This window comes from Frieseomelitta varia, unplaced genomic scaffold, assembly GCF_011392965.1.
Source record: "Frieseomelitta varia isolate USP_RPSP 00005682 unplaced genomic scaffold, Fvar_1.2 scaffold_23, whole genome shotgun sequence".
NCBI lineage: Eukaryota > Metazoa > Arthropoda > Insecta > Hymenoptera > Apidae > Frieseomelitta > Frieseomelitta varia.
In genome coordinates, this window is record NW_025109957.1 from 22,755 (window position 1) to 45,990 (window position 23,236).

Here is a 23,236-nt window from a genome sequence, read left to right on the forward strand (position 1 = left end):
TTGATTCACGAGCAGCTATAATACCACCAAACCAAAGTCCTAATAGATTCAGGTCAATGCCACTACCGTTCTTCGAAGTCGTTCATTATGTGAGAAGAGAAGGCCCCGTTCTCATGCCACACAGGTTGTAATACCTGCGCGGCAGGCTGGACCGAGAGATTCGCAACAAACGCGTAGACACATCCACTCTGTTCAATATCTAATCGAAACGTGTTTCGAACAAACGGCCATTCCGTACTCAGCTAAACGGATCCGTGGTGAATAAAACTACACCAATACGCCAACGGCCATGCTAATGAACATTGAATAAAGGAATTCTATTGACCTCCAATTAAATACCTAATTTATGAAAATGTGACAATTATCATCGAAAAGTCTGTTCAGAATTTTCTACATTCTCGTGTATCCGTAGACTTTAATAAATCTCTAACACTCTCTGTGTTTTAGTTTTTTAATCTAGAGCTTTTGTTATATATGTTTCTTTTTTTTAATTTAGAGCTTTTGTCATATGTCTTCTTAACCATTCCAGAATTAATTAATCACCGAAATTCTGACAAAAAAAGAATATCGTACGCGCCGATCTCGAATGAAAAAATGTGTAACCATCGAGTTCAATGATATTCGATAGGAAAGCAACGTTAAACGATAACGCTTGTTTCATCCTTTTTAAACTGATTCACGCGCGCGTGTGCACTCTTATCGTTTGGCTGTTCGCTCGCTTTATACGCTCTCGCGCGTTCTCGTTCGTATATTTTGCTTCGCTAAAAATGACACGATATTTCAATAATCTAATGTGCCCCGGTGGTGGTTCTTATCGAAACAAAAGGACGAAGGTGAGTAATCCAAAGGGAAACGCGAGTACTATTGAACGAGACTTGAGGAAGAACGAAGGAGGGAGAAAGAAAATGAGAGATAGAGAGAGAGAGAGAGAGTGAACGAGAGAGACGGAGAGGGAGGGAGGGGGGATAGGGAATGAGGGAGAAAAGAAGAGAGAGACAGAAAGAGAGGCTTGTATTCGCCACTGGCAGGACCCTTTCCAAAGTTAATGATTCGATCATTGCGACGGGTGGTAGCAGGGTGGTGGAAACGAATGGCGTGGGTCGAAGTAGTAGGAGAAGTGCCAGTGAAGTGCAGGAGAGGATCGGACCGCGCAAGAAAGTAAGCCCGATCTCAGTTCGAACGGTTCACTGCGATCGGTTCGCTCTCCGTCTTTGGTTTTACCGGTTTGCTGCGCGCTACTCGATCGCACACGAAGATCCTTCCGGTACTTTATTGGCCGACGAACGACGTCTTGGAGGATATGCCGCACCACTTCCGGCGCTTCTGTCCGCTGCCTCTTCTAACGCACGGGAATCATCCGACACCCCTGATGTCCGTGGCTGGTCGCTCGAGCTATATCGCCGTGAAATTACGCACTGACTTTCCATTGCCAGCTATTTTGAAACGTACGTATCGTCAAATAGTAATTGTTGCAGATTCGTCGTTAGTTTCGCTACGACGAAAGAGGTTCTCTTCTTGATCGCTGTACTCTTCGTAGATCCCGTTGTTTTACGGACTTGATTCTCGAATAGTTGAACGTGCTTGAAAATTTCAACGAAAGTATCAATGAAAGTAGTAAATTTTTATGTGTTCCATTGATTTTTAAATTCGATCAAAATGAAGTTATTGAAACTACGTGCTAGAGTTGTATACTTTATATAGTTGTAAGAAATTGTTTAAAAGTCATTCTTATTTTCATTTAATTATTATTCAGTTATTATTCATGTATGTATGGATAAAATTGAAGGACATATCAACATAAACAATATCACATATTGTTTATATTAGAAAATAAGTCAAAATCATATAATTATGTGTGCAAAAGATTATACAATGCTTTGAAACGATGAAATTTCACCATTGTTACTATATTGCTATACTACTATATATTTATAATGTAATTAAATTTCTACATGTAATATAGTAAAAGAAAAGTACATGAATACATTAATAAAAAAAAAAAATAACTTATTAAAAAACCAAAAGTTTTTCTGTATAAACGAATTATTTTTTCAGTCAAATGGTAATCAACAATAATTTTGCAGAATAACAGTTATTGTTTAATTTTTTTAACTTTGCATAATTTCAATACATTGTAACAACCAACTATGCAAAATTTATGTAATTTCTTTATACGTAAAACCTTACAGATGAGTTACAAGATGAATTTTCAAACTGAATACCGTATATATACATATACATATACATATACTTTAATAAAGTAACAAGAAGCAATTATAAGTAGTTATGTAAAATAGAAGTATTTCAGAAATACGGAGAATCCATTTAATTCTTCTTTTTATTTGGCTATCACGAACCACAGTGAAGCTGTACCACGATAATTGAACCGGTTTTTTAAAATACCTCTTACCTACTTCTTTAGTGAATTTAAACGATTGAAGATCCTTATATTATACAAATGGAATCGTTAAAATACAAAGAATATTTCTTAAAGTTTTCTTCCCAAGTGAAATCAAAATATTTTACAATATAATTATATAACATTGATAAATAGAATGTAAGTATTTCTCAAAATTTAGACGTACTAACAATGAAAGAGATATTAAATACATAATAAGAATTATGATACACATTTAGTCTACAAATAATATACAACGATATATTTAGTAAAATTATATCTACTTCGTTAAAGTGATCGAATTGTACAAAATTACTTTTTGAAATATATATAATTAAAACATACATTAATAACAATGTATTTATGATTACAGATATGCAATATAAGTATTATATAAACATATACATATATACAGATTTAGTATACTAAACATATATTACGTAATAAAAATGATTCTTTTCTTAAATAATTGAGACTACAATTAATTTGTACATGTAAATCTATTCTGATGTGAAATAGTAATTTCAAGAAATATGTAGTATACTAGGCACATAGGTAGAGTTCTAAATTATAACTTTAAAATAACTTTAAAATACTGCGAAAGCATTTTATCTAATAGATGTTGCATTAACACTCTTTCTTAACTGAAATGAAACATAGACTTTTAAAGAAATTTTATTTAACATTCTTTACATATACAAAATTTTATTCCAACTTTATTGAACAATTTATTAAAAATATAGTAGACAATGATGTAATTCTTATAATTATAGAAATTCGCGAGAATATTTCATACAAAGAATGCGCTATCATCGATCATTTCTAATGAAATGAATTATGTATTTCTTTAAAAAGTTTTAATAAAAATTTTACTTAGGAGAGTCGACATAATCTGTACATTTTACAATTAAAAGTAATTAAATAGCGCATGTACTACGTACGTGTTAATTCTGAAAAAGTATGCAAAGTCTGTTGATAAAACTTTTAATGTATTCTCGAGTGTAAAAGTTACGTAGCAGCGCAACTCAATATTTTGTATAAACAAATGGTCGTTTCTACTTGAACGTCTCGAGTTTCGCTACTAAATACGTAAATCGCTTGGTTTTACGGTGGAAATACTACCTACAGCATAAGAGATGCTTAAGGCCGTGTAACGAAATGTTAGCATTAATCACGCATATCGTTAAACCTCTGTTACCAAGTACGTGATCAGAGTTTTATCAATGTGGCTTGTAATCGTCAAATTATACAAATCATTTATTCAAATCACTGCATCCATTAATCCTAAGTATTTTAATACGTTACATAAATTTTGTTGTACATAAATAATATGAATGAATCATTTTATTCTCGCTTTTCTTGTTCCTTGTTGTGAAATTTTTCATCAATCATATAGGTTTATAGATACATACATTTAGTAGATAGGTTTTAGATACATACATTTGGTATCAATTGGAAATTATTTCTTAGAAACCTATAATTAATATAATCGTAATAAGTTAATTTGTGAATAACGCATTTATCTTTTCTATCACCATCTTTTGTATTATGTGCGTAGCACGTTAAATATACAAATGTTTCAAGTAGCATATTATAATTAAATAAAGTTTGCACAGTACAATCAAGAAAATGAAATGAAACTACTTGTGAAAAATTTTCAAACTTTTTTTCATTGAAGACATCGTTTTCGAGAAAATCAAATTTAAAACTTTATCAAGTATCTATTATAATATATTCGAATTTGACTAATTTCATATTGGATAGGAGTAAGTAATCAACGTGAGGATATTCTAAGTAGATGTACAGATATGTGAAAAGTGAACTGCAGTTTTTTCGTTCAAGATTTCGTTTTCAAGAAAATAAATTTAAATTTAATTTTCTCGAAAGCGTTTTGTGAAAAATCTTCATTCTACATTTTTCATTCATTTTTGCACATGGAATAACCTTCTGACCTTTTCACCTCTGTCCAATGTAGAATTACCTTGATAAGGATATTTAATCTTAAGCAACAATTTATTATGTTATTTATTATATATTTATAATATTATGAAGTTCAATTTTTTTATATTTCATAAAATTGTAGAATTTAAATCGAAGACATAACGATGGAAAAATATTAAAGATAAGCAAATTCTTAGAACAAGCACAAAATTATTATAATATAAATTGAATCAAAAGAATTGCAAATGAAACGTTGCATTAGCACAATATTTATTCTTAATGAGTTAAATAATGTTCAAAGTTGATATTCTTAAAAACGAAGTGTCATAAAAAATTTTACTCGACTTGGCACGTAAAATTATTCTCTTTTCAGTTGCGCCATGAAAACGAAATATCTTGTATATTTCAATAAATTCATATTATATTTTCATAGCTATTTTGACAAAGTTTTATATCCAATTATATTGTCTTTTCTCCATGAAAATGAAATAAAATTCCGAAAACATCTCTGATCTACAATAATTTATATATATATATATATATATATATTGTATTTTAGTTATATTTATATATTAAATCTTTTATATATTATATTTATTATTTATATATGTTATTATTTAATTATTATTATTATTCACTTTTCTTTCATCTATTATACAATACATAATTATTCGCTTTTAAATTATTGCTGTACAAAATGCAATTCAAATGAATTTCTCTAATTTAATCTCAACATGTACAATTACTAAATATTAAAAAAAAACAGCTAATATTAATAATAATCAGATGGCTGAAGACTCCGTAGAATAACTTTCCATTGTTTCCAAATTTTAAAACGAAATATATGTTTTTAACCATATTGTAAATTTTTGTACAAATTTTATGAAGCATTAGCTATTTCTCATAAAAGTTTATAATATTAATTAAAAATTAACGTTCGTCAATCACACAGTTGTTGAAACGTAATAACAAAATTGCTAAACTTCTAACGAAATTGCGCTAAGTTACTTATACACGATAGTATACGTTGTTAATGTAAATATATGTGCTGCTTAGAAAGTGTATCGATTTATTAGACATTCGTATCGGTGTCAACCTTTCGAACGAAAGTAAGTGTAATTCGATCCGTCTGGGGCTCATCGCGTTTTGTTTCATTGAAACAGAAATTGATTTCAGTGGCCACAGTGTAATATTACTGAATTTTTTACAGAATGGTGGCTTTGGTGGTTACTTTTACCAGGATGTCTCGCATCTTGGACGAAATACATAGAAGAATACGATTCTATCAGAGTTGCTAGATGCGACGTCCGTTGCGGTGGCAATTATCCTGACGAAGTAAGTATCATTAATTTTCAATGCTTGGAAATTCTCAAACGCAACTGATATCATACGTGTCTGTAAATAATTGTAAATAACAGAGGACAACTTGACAGAGAAGCGACGCGAAATATTTTTATACTGCGATCTCTCAGTATTAAAACTTTATAAAATTTTATGAAATTGTATGAAATTGTATTAAAAAAAAACCCGCGTCGCGTTATGAATAATATTGTATTTTTATTATGTTTTATTATGTTTCAATTTACAAGCTTTTGTATTTATATCGATTCTTTCAAAATTATGTTACAATATTAAAAAATAGTTTGAGAAATATTTTAAAGTAAATATGCATTAATGTAACAACGTGAATTATGAAATTTCGATGATTCCTTTCGTCAATAATTGTCTATTAATTTCCTATCGAACAATTGTACATATTGTGTATTGACATCGTTTAATTCTTTCATCCTAAGACAGACAGTATGATTGAATTATTTACTAACACAACCGCGTGACTACAAAGTATCCACAGTGTGGTGTCACACAATTTATTAGCACTACGTTCATATGAACTTTATGCCGTTTCTATGAAGCCTAATTCTTGCCACATCTTCTCTATTAAGCGTTTTGGGTTAAACTAGAACATAATAGAAATATTATGTATGGTATCTATAAACATAGCGTTGACTAATATACAGCATTAGGATTTCTAAAATCACAAATCGACGATAAAAATCTATTAAAACTTTTAAACATTTTTCCTGCTTTAAATATTAAAATCTCAATATTGCACAATACCATGAACGCGTGATGTGACAGTTCGTTCGCGTTTAGATTGCTTTTAATCTGTCTGGACGCTTAATACTTAAAAATCCTAGAAAAACAGATGTATTGTTGTCCATTGTATTAATACGTCACATCAAGCCAGCATCAGAAAATCCAGAATCATTATAGAGAATCTCCTCGAATGTCCCCAAATGCCAAAAACCAGAACAAATTCTAGACACACGATGTAATCGGTTCGAGTACAATCGCAGCATAACTATTGCAGATTCCTCAAATCGAAGATGTGGAGTAACGATTTTCTACTTCTTCACTCACGAGAAATTTAGAAATTTTCTGTCTTTGGGTAAAACTGAAAATTGAACTGGCGTATAACTTTATTGGCACGCTTTGATCCTGTTAGATTCTGTGTTTGAGAAAAATTGAAGGAAGAAGCTTATTAACAGCGACCTACTACTCCAGAATATATGATGGATCGTGTCATGACTTATTATTGTTTGTACTGGTACATATAGTACAATAATGGAAAAACCATTTCAGACAAGAGACATCACTTTAAAGATTTAATAATAATATAATATTATATTACAATATATTATAATAATATTATGTTATATTAAATATATTAAATTATTAATATAATATATATTATATTATATTATATTATATTATAATATTATATTACAATATATTCTAACATTGACCTACAGTTCCATTACATTTTTAGCGTTTATTTATTTAACCCTTTAGATTCGTGCGACATATACAAAATTGCTCTTTTTTTTATTTCTGTCGAAATTTAAAAAGATCAAAGATCGTGATTGTTATGCATTTATATAGAAAATTTAAAATTACAAAAACGCACAAAATACATGTAATATCTAAAAATATACTTATTATTACAATACTTATGATTATAGTTAATATAGTTAATATAGATAATATAGATATATAGTTATCGTAATTATAGAGTTTCTTTTATAGTAATAATAGTTAATATAGTTATCTTTTATAATAATAGTTAATATAGTTATCTTTTATAATAATAATAGTTAATATAGTTATCGTAATTATAGAGTTTCTTTTATAACAGTTTCTGAAAATAACAAAGTAAGAAAACAGTTTCACAAAGTTTTCAAGAATTCCTAAGATATTAGAAACCTAAAATTTAACGAAGCATTTTTCACATTTCAATACTTAATGATAATAAATGCTAATAAAACTCTAACGTTCCACAATTTCGAGAAAAAAATCTTAGTCCTTAATTTCACACACTCGCTCTTCTTTCTTCTAATTTTCGATCAGACATTCAAGCATTACTGTCACTGTTACAATTTTAAAGACTAATTACGATACATGAACGAAACTTTTGGAACGATTGGCGCTGCTATCGATTCTTGTAATGAACTTTACTACAGCTGGTCAATGGCCTCGACACACAGATTATCGTCAGCGTAAGGATACGTCCGTTTCTACATTACTCGCAAAAAGTAGGCCAATAAGTACGCGGACCAGTTCCTTCGATCGTTCGAATAATATATATCTCTGTCGCAGTAACAGAATGCACAACCGAGATATCCAAAGGATACCCTTTGGGGTCAGAGTGACTCAGTATGTGAATTTATTGATCTTGTTGGTTTTATGAACCAATTTTAATTCGATCAGATTATGTTTCGTTCCAATTAGATTATGTCTCTCCTTGGTGTCTCTCTCCCTCGTTCTCGCTCTTTTTCTCTCTTTCTCTCTTTTCTTTCTTCTCTTTATACACACATATGTATATACGATGTCATTCTTGTCTTTTTTATCATTCACTTTCTCTTTATTTTACAAAATCAATATCACTTTTACTTACGTGTAGAAATAAGTCAAAAAGATGGTATGAAATTTTTCCTATTAAAGCCTACGCTTTCGAAAAAAATTGGCTTCGAGTATTGTTTTATATGTAGATACATATTTAAACTAGATTAATTTTTACGTCTTTTCAGGACGTTTTCATTCAACATTCTTAATAACTAAATGCTGCAAATAAACTAGCATTTATCTTCTTATCTGTATCTTTATTTTTATCTATGTTTTTATTTTTATATTTATTTTTTGTCTTAGGATTTTTTTTTTTTTCAATCATCGAAGCAAGAATTACTTATCGCAGCTGTAATGTGAAATTATTTTAAATATAAAATATCCAAATGTTATATACAATTTGCACTTTTTAATCTAGAGAAATTAAATTTATAAGTCGTGTTGAAATCTGATATACAATCTGCTTTTTTTTTTTTTTTTTGCTTTTGAGCTTCGAAGAATACGAGTGCGACTCGATATTATAAGGCAAGGGGTTAATATTCGGAGGAATATTTATATCTGCTTTCTCTTTTTGATGGGTCTGACGCTCTTCCGCCGCCTTACATCGCTACTGTGATCAAATCGTTTCATCGCGGGACCTATAATTATGCAAACAGTGTAATAATACAAAATTTCATAATGCTGTCAAAACATAGTAATTACATATTACATATTATATATATAGACTATATAATATATATATATATAATTAAAATATAATATAATATATTATATATAGACTATATAAAATAATATGTAATATATTGTATGTAGACTATATAAAATATATATATTATATTATATAAATATAATAAAATATATAATATAATATAATAAAATATAATAAAATATATATATTATATTATATAAATATAATAAAATATATTATATTATATTATATTTTATATAATAAATAATATATTATAATAATAATATATAATCTATTTTATATTTTAAATATATATTTTATATATACATATAGAAATATTATACATGTTATACATGTTACGTCCGAATGTAAGATAATGACATTGATGTTTATAAACATTGTCGAATCCTCTGACGATGCTACACAGTTTTCATTCTCGAGACAAATTATCGCAAAATGACTCCTTGATCATTAGATTTAGGAACCAATGTGAGTTAATACTTTTTTACTTGGAATTTAATATTCTTTCGATTTATAATGAAAAAAATATATGGTCCAACTTGAAGAAAATAAAGGTGACCTAGAAAATTTCGAAATCTGCAAACAATTGACACGCCATACTTTGCCTCCCTTAAAATCATACAACTTTTGTACTAAATAATTTTTCAATGGACACGAAATTTAAAAGTTATTTAAATAGATGTACAAATTACGTGAATCAAGCTGTATAATGATAAATATACATAACAGCATTAATATAAAGATATGTTACATAAATTTCAAATAAATGAAAAGAAAAATTACAGTAAGGTAAAAGTCGTTCAATTTTCATTTGGCGACAAACAATTGTTGATTAAACTATATAATTTTGAGTATAGAGCTATATTATCAAAATTTATATATTCGATGTGATTAGATCATGTATATTATATATTTTATTATATGTATTAGATTTGATTTATATATTTGATGTGATTATATTATAATTTTCTTGTAGAAAGAAATTATATTATATATATTATATATATTTATTTATTTATATATATATATATATAATATATATATATATATATATATATATATATATATATATATATATATATATATTAGATTAGATTTAGAAAGAAAAGAAGTAAAAAATGAGAACAAGTGAAAAAACAAACTCCTCGAGTATCTGAGCACGTGGATATTATACTATATATGAATCATCACTTTCGTGTACAAACATTTTAAAGTTACATGCGAAGAAATCACGCAAAGTATAATACTCTCAAAGAATAATATTTAGCGCGTAAAATAATTCTCTATCGAAATTCTATTCCTTTAATCATATTTTCAGAAATATGAATTTGCACAAGTGCCTGCAATCAATTTTAATTAAAATAAATTTAAAATGGTAACAATAATTGATTGAGTATCTCAACTTATTAAACTGGATAATTGACATTTAAGCACTGGACAAAAAGATTAACTGATAGTATTTCAGCTATTCTTGCGGATTCTACAAAAAATTCAGTTATAAATGCAATTAAAAACTCATGTAGATGAATAGAAGTCTATGGGGAATTTCCGTAGAAGAATATCTTTAACAGTCGTGACCATTTCATAATCCCATTTCTGGTTGCCACTTTTGTTAGGTCAATAAGATCAAGCTTCCTTACATTACTTGAAAGACAAACTGAACGGATTCTAGAACATTTCCCTTTCTCCTGTTACAATATCAAAAGATATTTTAAGAACGGCAATACGCATTCTCCATACGTAACACCATACATAAGTTCTGGTATTCACCAGACACATGTCACATTCAGTGTTTAAATTATTTTGACGAGATGACAAGAAAGTGGTGTGATAAATATGCACGTGTAAATAATTAGAATATTAAATATAAAAATATACAAAAATATAAATATAAATATAAATATATAATATAATATAAAATAATACTAAATAATACTGTATTATATATATTATATACAATACTATATTATAGTATTATAAATAATACTAATAATAATACTAAATAATATTAAATATATAAAATATATAAAAATATATAAATATTAAAATTATATAAATATAAAATTTTAATCTAAAATTTAGGATACAAAAATAATATAAAACTTTAATATAAAATATAAATTTATAAATATCAATTATTATAATATTATAAATTTATAAATATCAATTATTATAATATAAAAGTGTAAAATATAAAAATTTATCTATTTATGTGGAAAAAACAAATATAAAAAAGGCCCATCACTCCCGACGATATGAATGTTCGCCTGTCGACAAATTACAATACTGAAGATAGGAAACAATTTTTAAATCTCGCTTGAAGCAAGATCAAGTGGCAATGAATGATGTTGAATAATCTTCAAAGACAAGCATCAATGAAAACGTGCAATTTCACTTCAAAAAACGATCACCTTGAAATCCTTGGAATAAGTAGTTTGAAAGACAGTTTGGTAGACATGCAGATGAATTAAAATAAGACATTCTGTGTTAACTCAGTTACTTGTTCATCATTTATAAAAAGCATATCATTATTCAATGAATTCGTATGAATAGAAACGTACTTTTATCCCTAAGACCATTATTCATAGCGATTCTATCCATGCTATTCATCTTGAACCATCCTTATCATTTTCTGAACCATCCTCATTTTTTTTCGTAGTTTCCATCGATCTTACGAATAAAAGCAAAAAGATATTTAATCAGTCAAACAATTTCATGCAGACAAGTCGCATCAAAAGGATTAAAAGATATATAATAATAGATTGTTCTGCTAGGAGCAATCGTTTTAATGAAATATTATACTTTATAACGAAGATGAATGAATATTATAAAAATGTGGAATGTGCAATCATAAAATATTTTGTTTTGAGGTACGTAAGTTTCGATAAATTGTAATTTAAATGAAAAATATGAAAAGTTAATCATCATAGCATGCATGCAAGGAAAGTACGTTGTTTGCTATAAGGTGTGGTAAATTGCTTCCTCTTCGAAATAGGACTTTTACCTTTTATAAACAAGCAAGCAAAATACCTCGTCCATTATCGCGAAGTATTAATCTACAGGAAATAGAAAATAAAATTAATCTGCAAGAAATAAAAAATAAAATTAATCTGCAAGAAATAAAAAATAAAATTAATCTGCAAGAAATAAAAAATAATATTCCTTATGACTCACAAAAAATTTCTTTTTGGGGTAATAAGAAACGTGACTTTCGTTACCTTTATCTTTACAAACGAGAAATAAAAAGAAATTTAATTAAAAACTCTTCTAATGCTCTACAACTCAAGGTAAAAAATTGTTAACAAAATATACTACCAAAGCTAGGCGAAAATTTTACACGTTAGAAACCATAACATTTCATCAGTAAAATTTTCGGTAAACAAATGTTCCAAACAGAGATAATTGAAATATAAATAATGTCAATGAATTTTTGCAGCATGTTGGTACTAGCATTAAGTGAAATTTTTTCAGATTTTTAGATTCATAACAAAGTATAAAAAAAGAAGAAAAATAAAAAGAAGCATGAAAAAGAAATGTATCTTGTTATTCCTGTTTCTTATTATCCCACTCTATTTTTTTTTTTTTTTACAACACATATTTATTTTCTCACACATATATATTGTACATATATATATATATATAATCGTTCGATGTATTATTTTGTTTTAGTGTATGGAAAATTGCTTGGCATCCAATTACACAAAACCTGGTTACTGTCCTGATAAAGCATCCATGTCACCCTTTGAAGCTGTTTGTTTAATAGCTTGCGTCGATGACTCTCGTTGCCCAGATTTAGCAAAATGTTGCAGGCATGATTGTGGTGTCACATGTATGCATCCCATCGGTTTAGACAATATAACTGGTATGCATTGCATTTTATTTGTCACTTATAATTAAAATTTCCTTACATTTACATGTTGCATATTGTAATTTTAGTTATTTGTATTTATATCATTGACTCTGCATATTTTACATATAGTTAATTAATCAAATTCAATGAGATTCATTTTTCATGGATTTGATAATATTTAATAAAGATAATTTATATGATTTAATTCATTTCTTTATATAATATATTATAATATATTATATATGTTTTTTTATATAATATAATTTAGTTCATTTATATAATATTTACAACGAAAAGATTAAAATACTGATAACAATTTATTACACGATATGATAAAAACTAAATACAATTTAAACATTAGACTTGCAAAAACCGTTCGATTATTATAACACTTGTACATATTAAATCCATTAAAATATATTTGTACGATATAAAATATGAATTTTTACTATACATCAGAATATCCCAAACAATGTTGTACAATTATTTAAGATACACTTTATCAAAATGTATTTATGTATGCATGTGCAACAATAAATGGGACGGCGGGAACGAAATATTGGGATACTTATAGTAATCCTCAATTATCGAAACTCGTTATAGTAAATTAAAATCAAAGTGATTAAATTATCTTCATGGATAATAATATATATTTTTTGTGTCCATTGTTTATTTCGTTTTCAAGCAAAATAAATTACACCATTATTTGCATTATTTTACAATGTTACTAAAGTGACTAAAGTTAGGAAACTTTTTACGATATTTAACAAATTTAATAACGATGATATTGAGAAAAGTTTGGAACAAAAATGTCACGTACATTTATCAACATTGATCCACAAACTGATAAAAGAAGCTTGATGTATTCATTTTCATTACCCTTCAATTTCACTTTTCACTCTCAGAAAAATTAATGATATTAATATAAATACAAATACACAGATATTAGTGAAAGGTTTAAGGCAAAAGCTTAAAATGAACATGCGAGTGAAATTGTACAGATGTTCTGTAGTTTAATGATTCGAAATCACGTAGCTGTTAGATATCGAAAATTTTATTAATAAACACAAAAGAATTTAGAAGTGGCAAGTTTCGGTAGAGTTGCGTTCTCAGTAGCAAATAATCTTGTTATAAATCTCGAAACTTTCATCCTATCATCATGGACATTTAAGCGACATTGAACTAGCCAAAACAGCGAAGAACTTTTTGGAAAAAAAATTCAGAAAATGGACTCGGTTAACATCAATCTTTCGGCAAGCATTGATGCAGACCATAACTCTATAAATAAATACACACTTGTCTTAATTCACTAGCAATACAAATTTTTTTCACTTTCACAGAATGAATAGTTCTTCGAATATTATGGTGCTATATCGATGTTTCTCTATAGACGTGAAGGTTCAATATTTAGCTGCTATATTTATTCCTTTTAAATAAAAATGAATTCCACATTATACGATTATCTAACTGATATATAATTTCTTATTTAATGCGCATTCTGTTGATTTATTGAGTTTATTTGTACTTTTTTTTATAAGTAGAAATAGAAATTTCTTAACGTATATATTAATGTAATAAAATATATATATTAATGTAATAAAAAATAAAAAATTAGTGGTTTTAATAAAGTTACAATTTTTGTATAAAAACGCGTAAAGGTCACTTCCACTTCTTTAAATGGAATAATATATTTTATGATATAAATTGATGCAGCTTATACTGCTACAAAATTCTTTTCTTTTCTCTTCTAACTCTATGTATATCGAAAAATTATTAGTTTGAAAGAGATATTTTAACTTTAATTTTATAAAGTCTATGCGTGAAAGACGCAAGAACATTGTCCCTGCCTTTCTTCGTCTTTCGCACGCTAAATTTTACACAATTAAAATTTAATTTAATTTTTTAAAATTAAATAATATCTTCTAAAGTAATAATTTCTCGATCGACAAAATAGAAATTTCGTTTCGTTATATAAAATTCTTATTAAAACGTACGTGGCTTCTTCGTAGAGTATGATTCTAAGCAAAGTAACAACCATAAAGATTTCGCTGAATCTCTAATAATTTTTCAGAGTTATTTCAATTTTTATAAGCGTTCCAATTCTCATAAACGAACGTATATTTAAGATAGAATAAAATACAAGAAAAAATTTTTTTTAATTTTTTTCAGATTTGCCTGTGATACCCGAAAATATACAAATTAGACAGCAGAAGAATAATTTTGTTCTGTTGACCTGGCATAATTCCAAGGCCCAGCGTGTCAATGAATCTACCACTGGGAACAAAGATATAAGATATTTGGTTGAAGAGCGACATTTGCTTGGACCGAGGTACCTAGAATCCAGATTGAGTCCGTGGACAATTCGTCATATTTCAACGAAATCACACGCGACAATTCGAGAACGATTAAAAACTGGACACTGGTATCAATTTCGCGTAGCAGCCATTAACGCAAATGGCTCCCGAGGATATTCCGAATCTTCCAGACCTTTTAAAACAAAAGGTAAGTTAAGCTCGCATTTATTATTTTCTTTTCTTTTTCAGTACAAATTTTTTTGCGATTTAATTCAGCATTAAGAAAAAAAATTAGGATTAAATTGCGGATTTTTACGCGCTCGTTAGAAATTTAAAAATACAGAAAATATATAAAATAAAATACTCGGTATAATACTTGAGGGATGGAAGTCTCCATTTAGGTTCTGCAAAATTAACTATCAGCTAGTTATTATTTATCAATATAATTGTGTAACACTGTGTGTAAACACTTACAGTAATTAAAAATCAATTTATAAAGTTTGGTTTCAGAAATTTGAATATTTTTAGATAATTCTCTCAACCGACATAATCGTGATAATCGAATTTAATTATGGTATTAATGAAAGATCAAAATGTATTACAGCATCTGTAACATGCGTGCAATATTCATAAAAAAATTTCTGTAAACGTTTGAATACTTTTATGAATACCTGTAGTTTTCGTTTCTGTTATTTAATGTATTAAATGGTTAACAAAAACGAAAAAGGACAGAGAAGTATTAGTAATATTAGTATTAGTATAATCTTGCACTTCAATTTACCATGAATATTTCGTAATTATTACAAGACTTTTTAATTTACTCTTTATTAATTATTTTTTATTATGTGAGATATCGTTCCATTTGTGTTCAACATTGTGTGTTAATACATTGTAATTATTATAACTAAAAACTTTTCGATGCCACATTCAATGATGTCCTGTTTTGCAGTATATATTATATCATACGAATTTTGCTTTATTTTATTTTATCCTCAGAAACAATAAACATACCGAATATGCTTGATTTAGAATCTACAAAAACAATAAAGAGATAACTAACATAAGTTAATTAGATTACATATAAAATGTTCTAAAGTAAATCGATTAAATTATGCTAGTATGGTTTTACGAATAAAAATACTGTAAGAACGAAATGTCATAGTGTTTGACAATTTCGAATCAAAATAGAGTGAAACTAAAAAATAGTAATTCCAGATTAGCATTCATATGACAGATAATATTCTCGTCGACTAACATATGACGATTCTAAACACTATAAATTAATGATTTATACTTAATAGCTTCAAATAGTAATTTCAAATTATTGGAAACTTCCTTTTTGTGTGAACATCCGCTCCGTTATTACGTTAATAAACTCTCTGTTAGCATCTTTTAACATTTATGAACTGCAAATATTTTTTTACATTAAGACGTATAGTTTTCTTTTTATTTAGCGGGTCGACACGCACGCATGCGTTGCGACGCTGAGGAACGTGCGTGGTCATCCGACTCCCGGTTTTTCGTAATTCGACCTTCCATGAAAGGAAATGACTTTGTTAAAAGGTTCTTGAACTTGTCTCACATCGGTATACATAATCACGTTATATTTGAAAAAATACACTAGAAACGAAAAGAAAAATAAAACTCTCCGGCTTATCATAGATAATATATATAATAATAAATATATATATAAATAAATATATAATAATATATAGATAATAAAATAAATAAGTAATTATTTAATATAAGATAATTAAATAAATATATATAATATATAGATAAAATAAATAAGTAATTATTTAATATAAGGTAATTAAATAAATATATATATATAATATATAGATAATATATAAAAAAGATATTTCAATGTGTTCAGATGAAACTGTCTATTACATAAAACAGAAGTACATAAAAAAAAAGAAAATAAGAAAAAATCGTTACGACCAAGTAGAAGCTGAAAAAAAATATTTGCAACACATAATGTCCCCTCCAACTTTCGTTAAAGCTTGTTGAACAAATTCTTTTCATAACGTTGCCTCCGTAAAAGATATTTCAATGTATTCAGATAAAACAGATACTCTGTATAATTTGCATTTCTTAACATTGTTACGTTACTACTTATTACTATACTAACATAGATTATTCAATTTACTTTTGGAGATATTGTACGTAATGGATTTAATTGTCTATTAATTAAAAATTATTATTTCATCAACTCAGTTAGAAAGACTTACCGAGATGAAAGACGGTAATGTTAAATTAATATTTTCAAGATTACATAATTTACACTCTAGCTTGTTGGTCAAAATCATCATGACAATTGAGCGTTGCAGTGGCATGTCGTGGAGATACCAGTTTTTATATATTACATCGTCCGCTACATTTTTACTCTAAGAATTTGAAATAAATTATATTAATAAATTCATATATGTGCTGTAATCACGATATATTACTATAAATATATATTAATCCAATTATGTAAATTATTATTATAAAAATTATATAAATTATTATTATTATTAAAGAATAATTTACTAAAATTTATGAATATATTTAAATTTAATGGCTATATATATTTATCTGCTGTGAAACATTATTACTGATTGTGTAACGAAGATTAATAAACACGAACCAATCAAACAGTTAATTTTTCATTGTACAGATTGATATACTATAGATATACTATATGTTATGTTACGCTATTATTGTTTGAAAAATTTTACCGCTTCGACCAATTCTTGAACAGAGTAGCAGAATAAATAAAATTGTGTCAGCGCACCAAGCGAGTATATTACAATCAAAAATCTCTCAAAATGGTCACTCTGAAAATAACAAGCAGTTTTTCTCTTTATGAAATGAGCAATAACAAAAGAAACATTGGAAAGCAAAATTACGTATTAAGAATTTGAAATTGAAGATATACCATTACGAACATTAAACTTAGAAAGCAGAACCGGAAAACGTTGTCTAGATAAAGAATTACGATATTTGGGGAGAACAATTTCCTCGACATAGCAGCCATCCTACAATTACAAATTTTAACGGCTAGAAATTATTAACTCCACTATTTTCACAATCTCCTGCAACAGCTCGATAATTATAGACACGATTCATTACGTCAAATACTTGTTTATTGTGACTATGAAACATTAGAATTTACATTTTTTAAATAAATTCATTTTCTAGTTTATATTAAATATATTATATTTTATTATATATAATATATAATTAATATATATTATATTATATTATAATAAAATTATTATATATTATATATAAAAAAGTTAATATAAAAAATAGTATATTATATTATATATTAACTATTTTATATTAGCTATATTTTATATTAACGACTCATTGCATTATATCTCTAAAGAAATATATGCAGATTCAATTGCACATAATCGTATATTATAACCATGTTCAATCGCGGAATATAACAATATTTATAGCAGACTTGAGAATTCGAATTTTTGGAGAAAATGTACAATGCGAACACAACGAATATTCCAAGTTACTTTAGGATTACGTTAGGAACATAGTTGTTCCATGCAAAGGGTTAATCATTATTAGAATTAATATGACAATATCGTAAATCACGTCTGATGTTATTATACATTTGCGTTGTTACGTAATCAAATTTTAACTTACGCAACCACGAGTCCGTAATGGCGGATCAACAATCTCATTTCCCGTTTGATCGTTCCAGACGAGACATTCTCTCTAATGTCGTCGTACAGGCCCTTCAGAGTTCCGCATTCCTGTTCAAATATCGTTGCGAATTTCACTCTAAGGTATTTGTACTGAGCGGTCAGTAAAATAATGAAATGCATCGTATAGAGATCAAAACTTATCTTTCTGACAGTTTGGATCCCCCCGGCGACGCTCTGCAGTATAACACCGGTAATGAAAATGTTGATTGAGAAAGGTTCCTTGGATATAACGCCGGGTATTTGATAATCCGAATAGTAGAACTCATTTTTTCGAAGGATCGCGAGAAACGGCAACAACGTCCAAATAGTAGTTGCAATAACATTACCAACTGTGTAAACTCTCAGCGGCTTTTCTATCGGTCTCATTGTGCTACTTGTGATACCTCGAAGAGTTTCATTGCTTTCGATGAGGCGGTTAAATTGTTCGATTAATCTGCGTATTAAATTCTTGCGACAGTGAAAATAAATTCTCAGCGTGAATATTTCCAACGCGTTCACCGCGTTTACCGTGCCGTCCCTTAGTGCCTTTTCTATCGGGACAGAGAAAACACCGAAAATAAAAGCGGTCAAGTATACGAGCTCCGTTAGCCAAGTGAATGCCCAATAGATTTTGTAGACAATCGGTAATTTCCTTTTCTTACTTGTCATCGGTAAGAAGTTCCCCGATATTATATTCATGAGAACGTTTAAACGGCTCAAGTTGCGAAAATCCATTCAGCTCGCTACTTATTCTTTTCAGTGAGAAAAATAAAAAGCGTTCAGTGAATTCGTTTCTTGATTGTATTCACTCACGATGTAAAGGTAATAATTTTATACGTCAATTCATCTTATTATACAGCCGTGATAACAGTTGGAATTGTTAGTTTTTTCTCTGAAATTATTAGAATTTTTCTTTTCTCTATTAAACTTGTCTTCATAAATTTTCTTCTTCACTCGTTTAAAAAAGAGACGTTTTTTTATATTTAAATTTAATGACGATAAAAAACCATGAAAATGTTCAAAATTAATACGGTGTAGGAACGTGTGAAGCTAAGCACGTTTCAATTTTGCACTCTGCGTGAATTGAAAGCGAAATGCGACGAAAATATATAAGTGCTCGAATATCTCATTTCAAATCTTCTTCACTATTAATCCACTTGATGTACAACATTTCCATGACGATTTAGAAATTCATTCTACCGTGTATATACATACATCATTGAAAACTTGCAAATGATGTATCTGAAATATTTGATGCGACTGTAGCTTATCGTTGCATAGCTGATCTTATTCATAGCATTCTCATCAGTAGCGTGTAGGTATATCACGTGCAATGTAAAATTCTTCCAGTTTTATTATCGATCGTTACAACTTCGCAGGTCTCTCTATAATTATGTTAGGTCTCCCTATTGTATGACAAAGAGCAGTATTTAACAAGCATATTTATTCCCTTTTGACGTAGAAATTCACAATGAATTTATGACTAAATGAAATTCAGAATTTGCTAATTGCAAAAAAAAAAAACGTGAAATTAGCGTCGTGCAGTTTGCAGCGAACAGTAAAAGAGAAGGGGGAGGCAAAGTTTTCTTTTCAACTGCCACATTATTAATTGAAAGAGCAATCTATTGTTTTTAGAACCACGGAATCCAAAAGAACCGCAGAACTTAACTTTGTCCGATGCACGACTGGTAGATGGAAAATTACGCATTAGCCTGAGATGGGTTAAGCCAGCTTCAGACGTGCCAATAACATATTACAAAGTATTTTGGAGCCGGCTCGTTCATGGTCCAACCAATGATTCTATTCTCGTTTATCATAGAACAGTTCTGAAAGTAAGTTTCACATATTTATACACGCACAACTTAGCAAAGAGTATATTCTTTTACGTATTTTTGTTAAATAATAAATAAGAATGAAGGAAGCAGGAAAAGTTTTTTTATTCATTTTACGTTAAACTTTCAAATTCTTTTATACGTACACAGAGTGATTTTCCTAATAATTATCCTGTGGTTGATTTTTAATAATGACATGCAATAAATCTTCAATATGATCACACTCGTGGTCTTCGATTGACAAAAATAAAATTTGACAAACAAAAGTTTTATTGTACGTCTGAGAAAAATATATAACTTGACAAATAAAAATTGTAATTTTATATTTGACAAAAATAAAATTTGACAAACAAAAATTTTAATTTTACATTTGACAAAAATAAAATTTAACAAAAAAAAATTTTATTCTACTTACTATTCGCATTAAAGAGAATTTACCAAATATAAAATATTAAAAGAAAAACAGTTCAAACAACAATCGAATTTAATTTAATCACGTCTATCACATTAATTTTCCATGTAAATATAAATTATTTTTGTTAGATTTTTATACTTAATATGACTTCCTTCTGCTTTACGACTTCCCTCTACTTCCTTCCATTTTCGAAATTAAAAAGTATTGCCTCTAAGACAGTTTAACACGTCACAAGGTAAGCGAAACTTGCATAAAAATTTACATTTTCACTTGCCTTGAAGAGCGCCGTTGCAATTCGCGATCTACAATGAAAGTGATTTCCTTCGCAGGATAAAACTTGCTACGAACTGAAAAACTTGGAGCCGAAGTGCCAGTACTTTCTTCAAGTGCAAGCTGTTGCATTGTACGGCGGTCGGCGATTGTTGTCGCGAAAAGCCTCGAAAGTTTTCAATAGCACCGATTACATGGAATACGGTAAGATGAAATTCCAGCCTGCTCTTCTTCCATCTGCTACTGGTACTTTTTGTTGAGCCTAATAATTGGGATAACAAACGAAGAAGTGCCCTTTCATTGAAGCCGATATGGGGAGACGATCTCGCAGATGCGAGCGATACCACGGCGATCTTCATTTGCGGCGAATGACTTGTCACTGCGGCGAGGTCAAGGTACGTTTGGTTTGGCCGATGAACCACGATGTAAAGGCATACAACGTCTCCTGGAGAGAGGCATCCTGCTCAGATTCGCAGGAAAAACTCGTACCCCGTCGAAAGAAAACCTGGTGGAAACTCGTTCAGGTACTGTAATGTATATTTACGTTGTATATTTTTGTCAAGTAATTAATTGGTGCTTAACGCTACATAACTTTTAATCTTTCTTCTTCCATTTTGTCAAAACGATTTCCTTGTTTCTCTTCTCTGATACATCTGTTAAGTCTATGTGTGTAAAGTGTTTGTTCTAACTTCTCATTTCTTTATTTTATTCTGCTGTAAGACTAATAATGTGATTAATACTTTTATACATTACTTGCTTGAAAAGATATTTTCATTCTGTTGAATTATTTACTACATCTCCAGGAAATAATGTTGCTTAAAGCTTATAGTGAAATATATTATAATACAGGAATTTAAATAATGTCACCATTGAAGAATTGCTGTATAGCATCGATCCTGGAACTTTTGTAATAGACTAACGTGAAAGAATGAAAACAATATATTTTTGAAATACAGTTATATCTAGCTTGACAAAAGACATTTATTAACAAACACGTATTATTTTGCTTCATGTTAAATTCTTTTCCAATAATATTCTCCATTATATATTACACATTTATAAATTTAATCTTTAATAATGTTTCATTCATCGCTTTGCAAATAAATAAAATTTTATTTACTAATTATTTATATAATCATTAAATGAATAGCAAGTAATAAAATTTTTGTAAATAAAAAATATGGTTTATCTTAAGACTTAATATCTAAGCTTTAGAATACAATCGAATAATTTATGTCTTTTTATTCGATACATATGATTTTCTTTTCTATTTCTATACAACTTATTAATAATTTATTAATGTGTATACATTGAGAGTATGTATGTATATCCTGAATTTGCAATATAATTCTCTGTATTATAATCAAAATATTAATAAATATGTAATAATCTCCTAATCGGTACCAGGATTTAGGAACTACTTTGTATTGATGTTATTAAACATCAAAATAATTGTAGAATGTAAAGTTTTGTAGAATATGTACAAAGCTGTCTTAAATGATTCTAAATATTACATATAAATTGAATGAAACTTACATCTTGTTCAATTGCTTTCAGACACCACACCTTGATATAAAACATCTTCAAAGTGAATGCACATACAACGTAAACGTACGAAATGTATTCAATAGTATAAATAATAACGAGAATGGTGCCAGACTAGAATTTTTTGCCACTGGTTGTTCGAAACAGTCAAAGGAACAAAAAGATAATAAGCTGTTACATAATAAAATAATCCAATGTAAAACCAAGTCGGCAAAAAGGAAACGACATTATGCTACTTATTTCTAATCAAATGGTTCCTTGCCATAAGTGAATGTATGATCGCTATTTTTAGGAATTAATTGTTCGAATAATCAAATGAACTTAATAAGTTTCTCAAATGTTTGTACCATGTATCATTAAATAACCATAAAGGAAACACCAAACAAA

General features: G+C 28.3%; 2 protein-coding genes across 3 annotated transcripts; one reads left to right on the plus strand and one right to left on the minus strand.

The window, feature by feature from the left end:
• The first annotated feature begins 1,023 nt into the window (after window positions 1–1,023).
• LOC122527670 (anosmin-1) lies at window positions 1,024–23,187 on the plus strand. Of its 2 annotated transcripts, none has more exons than XM_043652045.1 (8): window positions 1,024–1,445; window positions 5,550–5,674; window positions 12,621–12,813; window positions 14,971–15,303; window positions 20,423–20,619; window positions 21,364–21,508; window positions 21,611–21,828; window positions 22,862–23,187. In XM_043652045.1, the coding sequence occupies exons 1-8, from the start codon at window positions 1,301–1,303 to the stop codon at window positions 23,093–23,095; spliced, it is 1,590 nt and encodes a 529-aa protein (XP_043507980.1). In that variant the 5' UTR covers window positions 1,024–1,300; the 3' UTR covers window positions 23,096–23,187. The 2 variants fall into 2 exon arrangements, with proteins under 2 accessions (XP_043507980.1, XP_043507982.1); XM_043652047.1 differs by having other exon boundaries at window positions 1,416–1,449.
• Window positions 15,924–19,629, minus strand: LOC122527671. Its single transcript, XM_043652048.1, has 6 exons — window positions 19,450–19,629; window positions 18,747–19,338; window positions 18,019–18,118; window positions 17,819–17,917; window positions 17,330–17,485; window positions 15,924–16,127 (listed from the first exon to the last, which is right to left on the minus strand). Exons 1-6 carry the CDS (start codon window positions 19,520–19,522, stop codon window positions 16,077–16,079), a joined length of 1,071 nt encoding a protein of 356 aa, XP_043507983.1. The 5' UTR covers window positions 19,523–19,629; the 3' UTR covers window positions 15,924–16,076.
• Window positions 23,188–23,236: the final 49 nt, after the last annotated feature.

Bases quoted from the DNA above. Each gene is read 5' to 3' on its own strand.
- LOC122527670 (XM_043652045.1), top strand. From the start codon at position 1,301: ATGCCGCACCACTTCCGGCGCTTCTGTCCGCTGCCTCTTCTAACGCAC. The intron at 1,446-5,549 runs GTACGTATCGTC...AATTTTTTACAG, and splicing joins ATTGCCAGCTATTTTGAAAC to AATGGTGGCTTTGGTGGTTA. The intron at 15,304-20,422 runs GTAAGTTAAGCT...TATTGTTTTTAG, and splicing joins CAGACCTTTTAAAACAAAAG to AACCACGGAATCCAAAAGAA.
- LOC122527671 (XM_043652048.1), bottom strand. From the start codon at position 19,522: ATGGATTTTCGCAACTTGAGCCGTTTAAACGTTCTCATGAATATAATA. The intron at 18,119-18,746 runs GTAAGTTAAAAT...TTGTAATTGTAG, and splicing joins CATTACGGACTCGTGGTTGC to GATGGCTGCTATGTCGAGGA. The intron at 17,918-18,018 runs GTATATCTTCAA...TGTTATTTTCAG, and splicing joins TAAGTTTAATGTTCGTAATG to AGTGACCATTTTGAGAGATT.